Source organism: Phodopus roborovskii, unplaced genomic scaffold, assembly GCF_943737965.1.
Source record: "Phodopus roborovskii unplaced genomic scaffold, PHOROB, whole genome shotgun sequence".
Classification (NCBI taxonomy): Eukaryota; Metazoa; Chordata; class Mammalia; order Rodentia; family Cricetidae; genus Phodopus; species Phodopus roborovskii.
Window position 1 is genome coordinate 5,315,961 of NW_026126602.1, and position 14,288 is coordinate 5,330,248.

At 42.0% G+C, this 14,288-nt stretch overlaps 1 protein-coding gene across 11 annotated transcripts in view; it reads left to right on the forward strand.

Moving 5' to 3' along the window:
- Positions 1-2,817: 2,817 nt before the first annotated feature.
- The window catches only part of Abi1 (abl interactor 1), a 91,693-nt gene continuing 80,222 nt past the window's right edge, over positions 2,818-14,288 (forward strand). For 8 of the 11 annotated variants that reach the window (XM_051205720.1, XM_051205717.1, XM_051205723.1 and 5 more), the window contains exon 1: positions 2,824-3,075. In XM_051205720.1, coding sequence (XP_051061677.1) covers positions 2,959-3,075 — 117 coding nt within the window. In that variant the 5' untranslated portion in view covers positions 2,824-2,958. Of the gene's footprint in view, positions 3,076-14,288 lie in introns of all 11 variants that reach the window. The other 3 variants (XM_051205727.1, XM_051205728.1, XM_051205726.1) reach the window with 2 other exon arrangements.

Here is a 14,288-nt window from a genome sequence, read left to right on the forward strand (position 1 = left end):
GGTGGTGTAGGTAGTAGAATCATGGGAGAGTAAGTAGTAGAAACATGGAGGGTAGGTAGTAGAATCTTGGGGGTAGATGGTAGAAGCATGGGGGTTTGGTAGTAGAATCATAGAGTAGATAGACTCATGAGGGAATAGTTAATAGAAACATTGGTGTAGGCAATAGAAACATGGGGGGTAGGTAGTAGAATCATGGGGGTAGGTGGTGAAAGATTTTAGTTTGCAGAGCAAGGATGTAGGAAAAGGGCAGGAGAATAATTCTTGCAAGCAGAATATAGAAAATCATAAAGAATGGACATTGACATGGGAGGAAAGAACAGGAATTATGAGAACAAGAAAGGTTACTATGGTGATGGGGCTAATGGTTATATGCTAGGCTGATTTGTTAAATAGGGCTAGTTACTGAATCATCAAACCTTTGTGGAATAACTGAAGGCTCTAAATGTACAGCCAAGAGAAAGCCAGAGTATGAAAGGAGTTTCTCACAGGTCTTGGCCTACAACAAGGAGATAGGCCCCCAACCCTGGAACAAATGATTCCGATGAACAGCCCTGTCTGGGTCACTCCTGGCCAACGGACAGTTTGGAGACTTTCCAAGTTATTCTATGGTTTATTCTTTGAATAAGAACAGGTCATACCTGAGTGATCTCTCAAACATGATTGTAATCAATCACCTTGTGCCCCATGCATGTATGCTGATTTGCGGTTTGTTTCTATAAAAAGAACCTGGACCCTTTGAGGGGTGTGCAGCTTTCCCCGAGATTGCTGTCACCCGAGTGCACTCATTCAATAAACACCTCTTGCTTGTTGCATCTCCTGGTTTTGGTGTTTGTGTCTCGGGGCTCTCCCATGGCCCATCAGGACCCCAGAATTAGGGTCTTACAGTAATAGACCACATGTGATATGAAACGGAAGTGAGCAACACAGGGAGTGGTGGGAAGGATTAATCAAGGATGAGGGGTGAGGTCAGGAAGAAGGAGATGTGGGGATGAAGGGTCAATCCGAACTAGGGATATGTGGAAAATCCATAAGGAAACTTGCTTCTTTGTAAACCAATTAAAAAATAAAATCAGGTGTTGGGGAGATGGCTTAGTGGGTAAAGCATCTGCTGTATGAGCATGAGGGCCCCAATTTGGATCCCCAGCACTCATGTAAAAGTCAACTGTGGTGGCATGCATTAATAATCCCAGCCACTGAGATTTTTGTGAGAATCCCTGGAGACCATTGACCAGACAGCCAGTAGAAGAGATAGGCTCCAGGTTCAGTGATCAATTCAGTCCCAGAAAATAAGCTAGAGATTGACCCAGGAAGATGCTGACATTTTGGATTACATACAAACACACACACACACACACACACACACACACACAAATGGACAGGCTATAGGCTTGTCTCACAGGCACGGCTCCTAATCCTTTTTCATCAGCCAACTGTTTTTGCTTAATGTGTTGATAGCAGTTTCTAAAATGTGGCTGAGTACTGTTGTTACGCCTATGAATCGTGTTCCTCATTGACCCCCAGAGCAGACTGAAAATATGGGTTTGTAAATGATATGTAAATTTGGGCAGCTCTTTGCATAGCCTATTATATCAAAATGATTTAGTAGTTCCTGTGATTTGGCAGCTTGAAATAAAAGGCCTTCTGACTCAACTTGCAGTGCAAGTGAGAAATTAAGAAATAAAGAAAGCAAAACAGTTCTGCACAACTTAGAGGAAAAAATGCACAAAACTTAAAAAGTAGGAAGATATATACAAAGGAGAGTAAGAAGAAGTTAGAAAAGCAAAATACTAAAATTATTTGCTTATTTAAAATTTTACTTTATTTACAAATTTATGTATGTGTGCATGCATGTATGATATATGTATATATAGCTGGGCTTATGGCATGGAGTAGTGTGTCAATTAGGGGACAAATTGCAGAAGCCTGTCCTGGCCTTCCACCATTCTGATTTTGGGGTTTGAATTGAGAAAACGCCTTTATCTGCTGAGTCATCTGACAGGCATAAAACTGTTTATTTTAAATTTTAGCTCCCTTACACACCTCTCTCCTGATTTCTGTCTTTTAGATATCATCTGCCTTTGTAGCCTGGACTATTTCAGTTCCACGTCAGTCCTCCAAGTCCTGGGATCACAAGACATGCAGCCAGTCACAGGGTTTTGAACTTGCTCTGTAGACCAGGCTGGGCTTGAACCAGAGATCCGCTTGCCTCTGCCTCCTCAGTGCTGGGTTTAAAGCGTGTGCCACCGCTGCCCTACTTTCTTTATATTCTTAAGTCTACAAACTATCCTTGGTTTCTGCAATAACAAGCACACCGCTTGATGCTTATCTGAGAATTGATATTGTCTCTTAACTTTGAAATGAAATGGGGCATGAGTTAAGAAGGCAGAGTCTTGGTCATATTTCTCACAAAACTGAGGAAGTCAGGATTCAGAGTTTTTATTTTTAAGGCTTTTTTGGTTGGATGCCTTTGTTTTACTACATTTTCTAATTAAGTTCTGCCAATTTTCAGTCTTCTCATAGAAATAATTCCGTTGCCTAAATCACCCTGTGGCGCCGTCTTCCGGGATCTAGAATACACTCTAGATTTTAACCTGTATGGTTTGTCTTGGTTCTGGAAGTTCCTTCCAGAGTTTTGGAAGGCTCCTTGGACGCATGCGCAGCCTAGTTCGGGACAAACTACAATTCCCAGAAAGTAATGCCACCGGAGGAGGGGGGGGGGGAGAGAGCCCTTGTTATAGGGGAAATGATTCTCGCGAGAAAGTGAGGCTCAGGCGGCCGTGCGTCCGGGTGGAGGGGGGCGGGGAGAGTAAGGAGGAAGAGGAGGAGGTGCAGTCCCACAATACCCGGCGGAGGGCGGGTGGGTGGTTAGTGTCTGTGCTGTGCGGCGCTCCGGTCCCCGGCGGACCCAGCTGCCTCTGTTTCTTTAACGCGAGAGGAAGCGATGCGGAGGGGTGGAAAATGGCAGAGCTGCAGATGTTACTAGAGGAGGAGATCCCGTCTGGCAAGAGGGCGCTGATAGAGAGTTACCAGAACCTGACCCGGGTGGCTGACTACTGTGAAAACAACTACATACAGGTGAGGAGCGCGGGCGGCCGGCGCGGGCGGCTGGGGCGACTGGCAGGTTGGGCGCGGTGGGAGCTGCCCTACTCCGCCAACCTCCGCCCCGGCCGCTCGGGCCGCCGCGATACAGGAAGTGGCCGCCGCGAGAAAATGGGCGAGGAGCAGGGCCGCCGCGGGCGCCGCCGGCCCCGACGCCGCTCCCACTGTGCCGTCTGTGCTCCGGTAGCCTGCCCCGGGTCCGGCTGTGCTCACCTCAGCCTGCCGGGACCGCGGGTCCCCCAATACTGCCCGGTCGAGCTCTGCTTCCCGCAGTCTGCCCGGCCCGGCAGTGCTCCCCACCGCCTGCCCTGGCTGGGGTCTGTGCCTACACCCTGCAGCTTTCCCTGCCCGGGCTCTGCTCCCGGCAGCTTCCCCCGCCCGGGCTCTTTTCTGCAGCCTCCCCGGGCCGGGTCGTGCTCCCCGCAACCTCTCCTAGCCGATTCGTGCGCCCCGCGGCCTCTCCTCCTGCCGGGGTTGTTCTCCCGGTAGCCTCTCCTGTCCGGGTCGTGCACCTTGCAGTCTCCCCTGCCCGGGCTCTGGTCTCCGCAGTCCCCTCTTGGCCGGTCCCTACTCCGCTCTGCCTTTTTTGGCCAAGGTTCGTCTCTAGATCTCCTCAGTCTTCCCTGGCTGAGGTCGGCCCTGAGAGCCACTCTTCCCCTGTCCGAGGTCCTCCTGAAGACCCCGAATTCTCCCTTGGTCGTCTTGGTCCTCCACCCCTCGCTGTCGCCCCTCTGCAGAATATGATGAGTTTAGTACCCAGACAGCTGCGAGAGGAATGGGCAGGGAAGAGGCGCTGGGAAAGGAAAAGCGGGATGTGTTGTCGTTGGAGGGAGGGGTGGGGGGTGATTATGTCAGTTCATCCTAGAGGGTGTGCCTTTTATTTATTAAAAAAAAAATCACGAGTCACATTTATACAGACCTTCCAATCAGGTGCAGGGAATGAGTACTGAGGGCTTGATAGAATTCATCTTAAAAATCTTTTAATTGAAGGTTTGGAAATCGCTTGCTTGGTGGTTTTCAAGTCGGATTTTTCCTCATTATGTTTACTTCCGCTTTAGGATAATGTATACTCGTTTTTATAAAGCACGAATGATTCATAGGGGAATTCATTGGGAAAATGTCTTATACTTATCTTCCTTCAAATGTTCATGGATTTTTGGATTGACATTCAGTACTCTCGTGTTGTAGTGGTTGTTAATTTCCTGAGATTTCTTTCTAACCCAAGTTAATGCATAGAAGAATATGAATAAAATAGATTAGCAAACATTATTTAGTCTTTAAATCGCAATGTAAAATTACTAATTTATCAGGAAGTTCTTGGCATTTTGACTATGACAGATGCTTGCTTGTGTTCATTGGTGATTGTAAGTGAATTGTATGCAGTAGTTTGGCTTGTAGTCTCATGATTGTGTAAAAACTAGTTTGCACTAGATGCAAATAAAGTAGTAGATTTCTTTGTATCAGATAAGGATACTAGAAATTCATGTCTGTTGATAAGGCAGGACCTGACCGGTCTTGAGAAGGGTCTTGAGAAGTTATGCTTAGGGTTCTTTCAGATTTGTGGTATGAAATGTGCTTTTCCCTTGATTATCATTTTCAAGAGCCAGTTTTTTTCTGTACTAGCAGACACTTTAGGCTTTATTTCCAGTGGGAGACACTGTTTTGAGACTTGTTTGAATATCTGTCAGTTTCCATATTAGTAATACTCAATCTGGAGCAGGACTCCAAGGAATTTGTCTTCATACTGGCTTTACCAACCTTTGGCTTTGGTAATCTGCCGATAAACTTGTTGAATGCTTGCTATGCCTGCTGTATTACTTGTTTTTGAAAACTATATAACACATTTTAAGGGGCTGAAGGAATGGCTCAGTGGTTAAGAGCAGCTGTTGGTTTTGCAGGGGACCTGGGTTCAATTCCTAGCACCATCATGGTGGTTCACAACCATCCTTAACCCCAGTTTCAGGAGATCCATACCTTCTTCTGACCCCTGGGGGGCACCAAACACATACCTGGTGTACAAACATGCATACATGCAGTCAAAACACTCAAAATAAGTCTAAGTCTAATACATTACACATGTTTAGTTTTTTTTTTTTTTTTTTTTCCCCTGAGGCAGGGTTTTTCTGTGTAACAGCTTTGACTGTCCTGGAACTCACTCTGTAGACCAGGCTGACCTTGGAACTCACAGAGATCCACCTGCCTCTGCCTCCCCAGTGCTAGGATTAAAGATGTGTACCACTACTGCCTGGCTCTTAAAATCCTACAGAAATAAGGATATAGTGTAAAAATAGAAAAGTGATCTTATATTTTATTGATATTAAAAAATGTACACCTTTTATTTATTTTAGCATGAAAAGCCTTGAAATTGCTACATTTTTGGTTCCTTGTGCTTATATCAGGCAGCATTCATACCACAGCCTGTAACTCCACCTCCAGGTGACCCAACACCCTCTTCTGGACTACACGGGGGACCTGCACTCATAAGTGTATAGACACACCCACAATTAAAACACAGTTAAGCAGAACCCATTTTAATTGTAATAGCCCAGGTTAGATTAAGTAGCTGTTTCACTTCTTACTTCTTTTTCTTTGCTCTGTATGTGTTTGTTCTCAGATACAACCTCTGTCTAGCCCAGGCTGGTGGAGCTCTTGGTTCTCCTGTTTAGCCTCCAGGTGCTATGATTACCCAGCTGTGAAAACAAAACAATGTTTTTTGAGGAGACAGGGTCTCCTTATGCAACCATGCCTGGTCTGGAGTTTGTTATGTAGACTGTGCTGGACAACAGAGATCCCCCTCCTCTGTCTCATTCCCTAGGATTAAACATGTACCACCATGCCTGGTGAGGAAAATTATCATACATTAATTGCTGTGTGTTTTATCATAATTATTTTGTTATTTTCTTACATCTTGAGAACTCGGGCCTGTACTGCTGAGAATTGTTTGGGCCAGTCCTGCTTTGTGCCCTGCCAAGTTTAGTTCTTAGTTGAGTCATTAAAAGCCAAGTTTATTAAATGATTTCTTAAACTGTCTTAAAAAGGATGAAGTTTAAAAGTTGTGAGAGGGGCTGGAGAAATGGCTCAGCAGTCAAGAGTACACATACTGTTCTAACAGGACTATACCAGAGTTCACATCTCAGCACCCACATGTAGCTCAAAAATGTCTGTAACTCCAGCTTTAAGGAATCTCACATCCCCTTCTGGCATCTGTGAGCACATGCTTACATATATATGCACACACAAACCCTTTAAAAAATGTTATAGGGAGGCTAGGCATAATGGTGCACATCTTTAATCCCTGCACTTGGGAGGCAGAGGCAGATGGATCTCTGTGAGCTCAAGGCCAACCTGGTCTACAGAGTGAGTACCAGGAGAGTCAGGACTGTTACACAGAGAAACCCTCAAAAAACCAAAACCATCCAACCAAAACAATTACAAGATATTTTTATATTGGAATTTAGAAAAGCCTTTGTTATTTCTGTTTGATGTAAGATGTATTTTTTCTTTTTTTCTGGTAGATTAACTCTAGGACTATTCATCTTTGATCACTGCCAGTTACTTTACAGTTGTTACTGTTTTGCTACAGGGCCTGTCTTGGGGAACTAGGAAGGAAAGAAAACTAAGTGAACAGTAGAAAGTAAAGAAAAGTTACTTGGGACAAAGATTGTACTGGCTCTGCTAAGAAGGTCTTTGGGAAGTTAGGGTTATGGCACTTCAGACCTGCATTGTGTAAATGTCTTCCATGTGATTCTTTTCAAGAGCCAATAGTTTCTGTGTTAGTCTTCCAAGAAATTTGTTTTCATATTTTCTTTTCCATTCTTTGCCTTTGGTGATCCTAGAACTTTACTTTTAAATTTTTCTGGCTGAAATTCTACCAACTTCATTTGGATTGGCAAATACTTTTTAAAAGTATTTTTATTTAAATTATGAGTGTGTTACTTCTGCATGTGTGTTTATGTACATGTGTCACCAGAAGCCCCTGCAATTATATTTTAATTCTTAGTCTTACATACTAATGTGCAATAATTTAACTTCAGCTGCTTTCTTATGCACATTAATCTTGGAAAGAAGGTAACTTTTGACACAGGAACGATTTGCGGTTGGTAGAAGCTTCGAGCATTTTCGTATTGTACAGTTTGTTTTTTTATAAGAGGTGCTAATTGTTAAAAGTGCTGTTTCTGCCTTTACATTTTTTATTTGAAATGGGGAAGTTGGTAAATACCTGTAACCCAACACTCTGGAGACTGAGGCAGGAGGATCATAATTTTCATATGAGAAGTTTGAGACTAGCCTACCTAGCCTTCATAGTAAGACTTAAAAAAAAAAAAAAAAACCCAAAAACCTGAAGAAACTTAAAAAAAAAAGAAAAGTGGTGTTTTGAAAAACAGTTTTCATTATGTTGACTTAGGAAACTGGCCTCAAACTTCTGGGCCTAAGCAAACCTCCTATAGCACGTGCGTTTGTGCTGCGTGCCTGTCTGTCTAGCCACAGTCTCTTGCATTCTTTTTCCTATCTGCCTCTTTGCTATGTTCCCTTTACTCTTCCTTTTCTCTTCTTTTGCTCCTCCATCTCTTCCTGGGCCACAGACAACCCATCTAGGTTCAGAGACATTAAATAAATATCTAACATAAATAAAGTTCAATAGCTAGTAATAATTCCTGGCACTAAATCTTCAGATTCCAATACTAAATTCCTTTTAAACCCGAATTAGTTACTTTGTGCAAAAAGTTTCCTTAAAAAGAATTTGTGTGCCAGGTGGTGGTAGCACATGCCTTTGATCTCAGTACTTGGGAGGCAGAAGTAGGTGGATCTCTGTGAGTTTGAGGACAACCTGATCTATAAATCCAGTTTCAGAAAGAGGAGAGAAACTGTGTCTTGAAAAACAACAACAACAACAACAAAAACAAACCCCCAAAAAATGTGTGAGGAAAATAGAAATGGTAATATATTTGTGTCCTTCATTGACTTTGGATGCTCAACTCTCTTACTTAGTTTGGCATAGAATTTACATCAAACTTACATATATATACCTGTATGTATTAATTCCTCATCTCTAGAGTACTTGCAAAGTGAGTACAGTCTAAGTTCTATGAACTTTTAAAAAAAATTACATTTATTGTGTGTGTGTATGTATGTGCCAGTGTGTGTAGATCAGAGGGCAATTTGTAGGAGTTGATTTTCTTTCTACCAAATGGATCCTGGGGATTGAATTCATAGTTACCAGGCTTGGAGGCAGGCACTTTTACCTGCTTAGCGATCATACTGATCCTAAATTCTTACGTTTACCTACACAACAATTTTTAAGGAAATGGTAACAAGAAAGTCTGTACAGCATATGGAGGAAGATTGGTTTAAAAAGTAGTTTGGCTCACCTGTAGGTTTAATACATGATTGTTGAACCCACACAGGTAAGTAGAACCAGTCCTGTTTATTGAGTGCCTACTCTGTTATCTCTTCTAGTATGTATTTACTCCTTATAAACTGTCTATCGTAGGGAGTGCCCTTGTATAGATGAGGAATTTAAGACTCAGAAGAGTGAAATAAATTTTATTTCACCATACAATTAGTTCTTCTATTGTGACAGACTCCATGGGTGGAGTAGTTTGCATATCACAGTTTTCATAGGAATCTAGACTTCAGACTAGTTCAGGAGTATTACTGGAGTAAGTGGACCTGTTAGACAGGTATGGGAGCCTCACAACTCCAGCATCATTCTTTGAAAATACATTCTAAATTCTAAGCTGCAAACAGAAGAGCAGGGAGGTGTGTACTTTGGAGATTTGCCAAGTAAGTCTTAGGCTAGCTTTTCCCTGAGCTCAGCAGTTCTGAGTGCAGACTGCTGTTCCAGAGGACCCAAGTTGATCCCAGCACTCTTATTAGGAGGTTCACAATCACCTGTAACTCCAGCTCTAGGGAGATCTAAAGTCTCTGGCTTGTGTAGGCACCAGCACTGATGTGCATATGCTCCACACATAGGTATACATGATTTAAAACAAACAGATTTTAGCTGGGTATGGTGGTGCACACTTTTAATCCCAGCACTAAGTAAGGCAGAGGCAGGCAAATTTCCATGAGTTTGAGTCCAGCTGGTCAGTTTAGCAAATTACAGGCCAGCCATGGCTACATAGTGAGATCCTATCTCTCTCCTCTCTCTCTCTCTCTCTCTCTCTCTCTCTCTCTCTCTCTCTCTTTCTCACTCCAATCAAGACTCCTTAGATATTCCCAAAATTACATTGAACTGAAATTTTTACCTTTTACATATACACATTATTCTTATTGAATTTATAGAATGATATTTGCATTATCTAATATTAGATTCAACCTCTTATCCCAATTCCTTTTTATATACTTTTGTTGACTCACAGATTTCCAGGTCTTAGTATTTAGCTTCACTAAGAATAAATATGTACTGTAAACAGCTATACCCTGGAGGAGCTAAACACAGAGTATTAGTATTTCTCATCTATCAGAATAAACCAAACAAAACAAAGTATAGAAGAGGAATTAAGAGCATGTGTGGTAGTACTTGTTTTAATCCCAGCATGAAGGAGGCAGAGGCATGTAGATTATCTGTCAGTTTGATGCTAGCCTGATCTACATAAAGAGTCTTTGTGTAGGCTCTTGTCTCAAAAGAGAAAGAAAGCCAGACCACAACTAATCAAAGTAACACACACACACACACACACACACACACACACACACACACACACACGCAAAAAAAAAAAAAAAAAAAAAAAAAACTCTCAGCATTAAAATTTCAAACAGAAAAAGAGAGAAGACATTAGTTTTAGTACAAGCTTCCAAATGATATGTATCCCCAAAACAGACTCAGTAATTTTCTTTGGGACTGTTTATTACTGGCGAGAATTGATGGGACTTTATATAATTTTTAAAAAATACTTATTCAAAAAACATTTTGTTCTAGGTTTTGATTTATAGTTGCTTGGCACTATTGCTTTTGTGCCTGTGATGAGGCCACACATTGCAGTGGAGAATATGTAGAAGATGGCTCTCAACTTGTGTTATCTGGATGTGTTAGTTAGGGTTCTCTAGAGAAAGCAGCAATCCCATGAATCTGCGTTACAAAGGAAATGCATTAGATTGGCATACACAGTATGGGCTGGACCGTTCGGTAATGACTGTCTACTTTGGAGAGGCTTCACACTCGGTAGCTGCTCAGTCCACAGGGCCAGCTGCCTCAGCAGTCTCAGTGCTGGCAGCCTGGAGGATTGATTCCTGAAGAGCAGTGGTTTTAAGTTTGTCCTGGAAGGCTGAAGAAGCAGTGGTATCTTGCTAGCACAGGATGCAGCAGCAGTGAGTGGTAACAGCAGGGTAGATGGATGGATTCAGTAGTAAGGAAGGAGCTCTTCTCTTAGACTTGTGTGTATCTGGGTCATTGCTGGGAGGTGCTGTCATAGTACATCATTGAATGGATAACAGGAAAAATAACAGTGAATGAATTTTGGTATAAAAAGAAATAGCTAACTTGATACTTTTAACAGTATATACATATCTTTAGAAAGCAGACTTTGAGATTGTTTTTAGGGGTATCATTTTGTTGACTCAAATATAGTTACTCATGGCTCTAGTAACTTTCTCCACTTAGAAAAATTTTCAGAATTAATTGGTAGTATACATTGTAAGAGAATCTGAGAGCAAATAGAGTGTCTAAGAAGGGTAATGTGTTTTTGTTGCTAAGTGTACCCTGATGTGATGGCTATTGCCTAAAATCCTGTCGCTTAGGCTGTGGTAGGAGGATCATCAGGAGTTCATGGCAGCATGTGTTAACAGAATGAGTTCCAGGTCATCTAGACTAGACTAGAATGACACCCAGACTCAAACAAATGTCCAAATAAACAAGTAAATAAATAATAAAAGGCTGCAAAACAACTAACTTCCTTCTTCTCTCCTTCTTTTTCTTCCACCCTTCTATCCCTTTCCCCCCCTCATCTGTAGCCCAGGCTAGCCTCTAACTTGTAGCTGAGGATGATCTTGTATGTGAGTGAGTGTGTGTGTAATTTTAGGGAGTGGGGAAGACAGGGAGGGAGGGAAGGAAGGAAAGAGAGTTGTGCACCTGTCACAGTGCCCATTTCAGGAGTTGATCTGTTCTTCACTGTGGGTTCTAATGGTCAACCTCAATTTCAGGTTATTAGGCTTTCAGTGGCCAGGACTTTCCCCTGCATATTTCGGTCTCCCATTAACTATTTTAAATGACTTAAAATAATTCTTTCTTTCTTTTTTTTTTTCTTTTCTTTTCTTTTCTTTTTTTTTTTTGAGACAGTCTCATCATTGTAGCTCAAGCTGACCCAAAACTTACAGCGATCTCCTGAGTGCTGGAAGTGTGGTGTGAACCACCACACCTGTTTTATTTTTATTTTTTTCTTAAGTGTAATATAATGATCTAATATGAGGAGAGGCAGCATTGGAGAATGTCTCCCAGATGACTCACTAAGTGAATCACTTAAAAAAAAAAAAAAAAAAAAAAAAAAAGCAATCTGTTGCACTTTCTGGCTTGCTCAACAAAGCGAGCATGTCTGGTACTGGAAACTTAGCCAACTCTCCAGAGCTAGTGAAGTTATGGATCTTTGGAGAGAACCTATAACTGCCACTTTTTAAACCAGCATAATCCTTAATTACAGTCTAAATAATTTTTTCCATATGGTATATTTTGATCATATTATTCCCCTCTCCCAACTGTTTCTAGACCCAACTTACATCTGGACCAATGTGTCTATGTGAGTAGGGTACCTCCAAAAGCAAAAAACAAACAACAACAGAAAAGAAAGTCAAAACAACAAAAATCCCAGTAAGATAAAAATGGCAACAAAACAAAAAATGTGTTGGTCAACCACTCTTGGGCATGGTGCTTGCCCTGGAATATGGTTGATATACCCAGTAACACTTCATTGTAGAAAACTGATTGCAAACAGCTTCTTGGTTTAGAGTGGGACTTTTGTCCATTTCACCTTCCCTTTTGCTGGTACTTTGTCTGGTTTCATCTTGTGCAGTTTTTGTGTGTGCTGTCAAGTCTCTGAAATCGTAGGCGTTCCAGCCCTGCTGTGTATGGAAGATACTATTTCCTTGGAGTCATCTGCCACCTCTGGCTTTTATGATCTTTCTACTTCCTCTTTTGAGCAGATGCATTTCTCATAGATGCATTCTAAATATTGATTCTTAATTGTAGCCCTTACCTCCCATCAAGGAAACATCTCTTTGCAGTAGAGAGGCACTACTGCAAAGAGATGTTTCCTTGATGGGAACCCTGAAAATGACAGCTGATGAAATGCAGAATTGTGGGACCTAGTTCCCACTGTTAAGTCTATAACCCAACTCATGCGCCTAAGGCTCAGGATCATTGCAGAAAAGGGGTGGAAAGATTGAGAGAGCTTCCTAGAAATGGCAGAAGCTACACTCATGAAGTCTCACCAATATGCCTGCCTAAACATGACCTGAACAAAGACTATACCAGTAGATATGCTAATGGGGAAGAGGGAAAGCCCACAAGGCCTCAACCCTACATCCCCCCCCCCCCCGCAAAAAAACCCCATCAATAACAAAACTACAGGCAACCAAGGAATTCGGGAGAATACTCTTCCTCAGAGAAGAGCCCCCATCCTTTCCCCTAATTGCTTATCAAATATCAAAAGGTCAGCCATACAAGTAACATTATATGGACCAAGCAGGTTATATTTATATGTGTAGGAATATACACATATACACAGACACATTCCAACAATTAAAGAAAAAGAGGCCATGAATTTAAAAGAGAACAAGGTGGGGAGGGTTTGGAGAAGGAAGAGGCAAAGTGGAAGTGATGTAACTGTACTCTCAAAACAAAAAAAGGAGGAGGAGAAAGGGCAGCATGTTTCTGTTGCAAAAGCCAAAAAGTGTTTGGTCCAGTCATAGCCTTGTCCCCTAGCATAATTTACCCCTTAGCATAAGGGGTGTTTTATTTAGGCCAGCTATAACACCCAGCATAGTACCTCTGCTATGGGCAGCACTCACCCTCTGGCTAAGTTGGTAATAGTTACAGGGCTACTTAGGGTTCCCTCAAGACATGTGGTAGTAAAAGCCTGGTCCTGGTATTTCAGACAGTCCTGGCTGGGGCTCTTCCTTGAGGAGCTGCAGTCTTAGCATGATTATCACAAGGTGTATAGGGTAGGAGTGCTGGGGATGGGGGTGGTCCAGACAGCTAGTGACAGCATATGGGCGCATACCTGACTCTTAAGTAATTTGTTAGGGGTATTCTTGTTTTGTCTTTTGTCCTTTGCAGACAAGGGTTATTATTGAACTTGCTGTGTAGCTAAAAATATCCTCCTTCTATGTTTCAAGTACTGGGGTTATAGGAGAGTGTCACCACTCTTGGCTTTTATCAAAATTTAAAAAGTATTTTATATTTTATTTATGCGTGTGAGCGTTTTGCCTGCATGCATATCTGTACACTACATGCCTACCTGATGCTCACTGATACCAGAAAAGGTACCAGATTCTCTGGAACTGGAATTATGAATGTTTGTGAGCCATTATGGGTGCTGGGTACTGAATCTGGGTCCTCTGCAAGAGCAACAGTTGCTAGGCCATCTCTCCAGTCCCCTACCCAACACCTGGCTTTTAAGTGATTCTTAAACATGTCTATTCTATATCCACTGATTTAGCTGTTGATTAGATACTTGCTATAGGTTATCAGTTACCTTTTCTTCCCACATCTTCTGACCCATTATCTACATTGAGCTTCTGTTGCAATACTATGTGGTAATATTAAAGTAGAAATCTGGGCTGATGAGAAGGCTTATTGGGTCAAAGCATTTGCTGCAAAGCCTGATGACCTGAGTTAATCTTTGGGACCATGTGATGCATTGAGAGAATTTACTCCCACCAATTGTCCTCTGACTTCCACATTTACACTATGGAATGTATGCAGGCAAGCACATAAATTAAAAAAACAACAACAACAAAGGTGAGCAGGCACGGTGGTGCATACCTTTTATCTCAGCACTCACAGGAGGCAGAGATAGACAAGCAAATCTCTATGAATTCAAGGACAGCCTGGTCTATATAGTAAATTCCAGTATAGCCAGAACTATGTAGAGAAACCCTGTAACAAAACAAAACAAAACACTATAAAACACTGTCTACTTAAACTCCACTAGTGACTTACCATAAATATACTCTGTAGTTTGAATTATGGTACA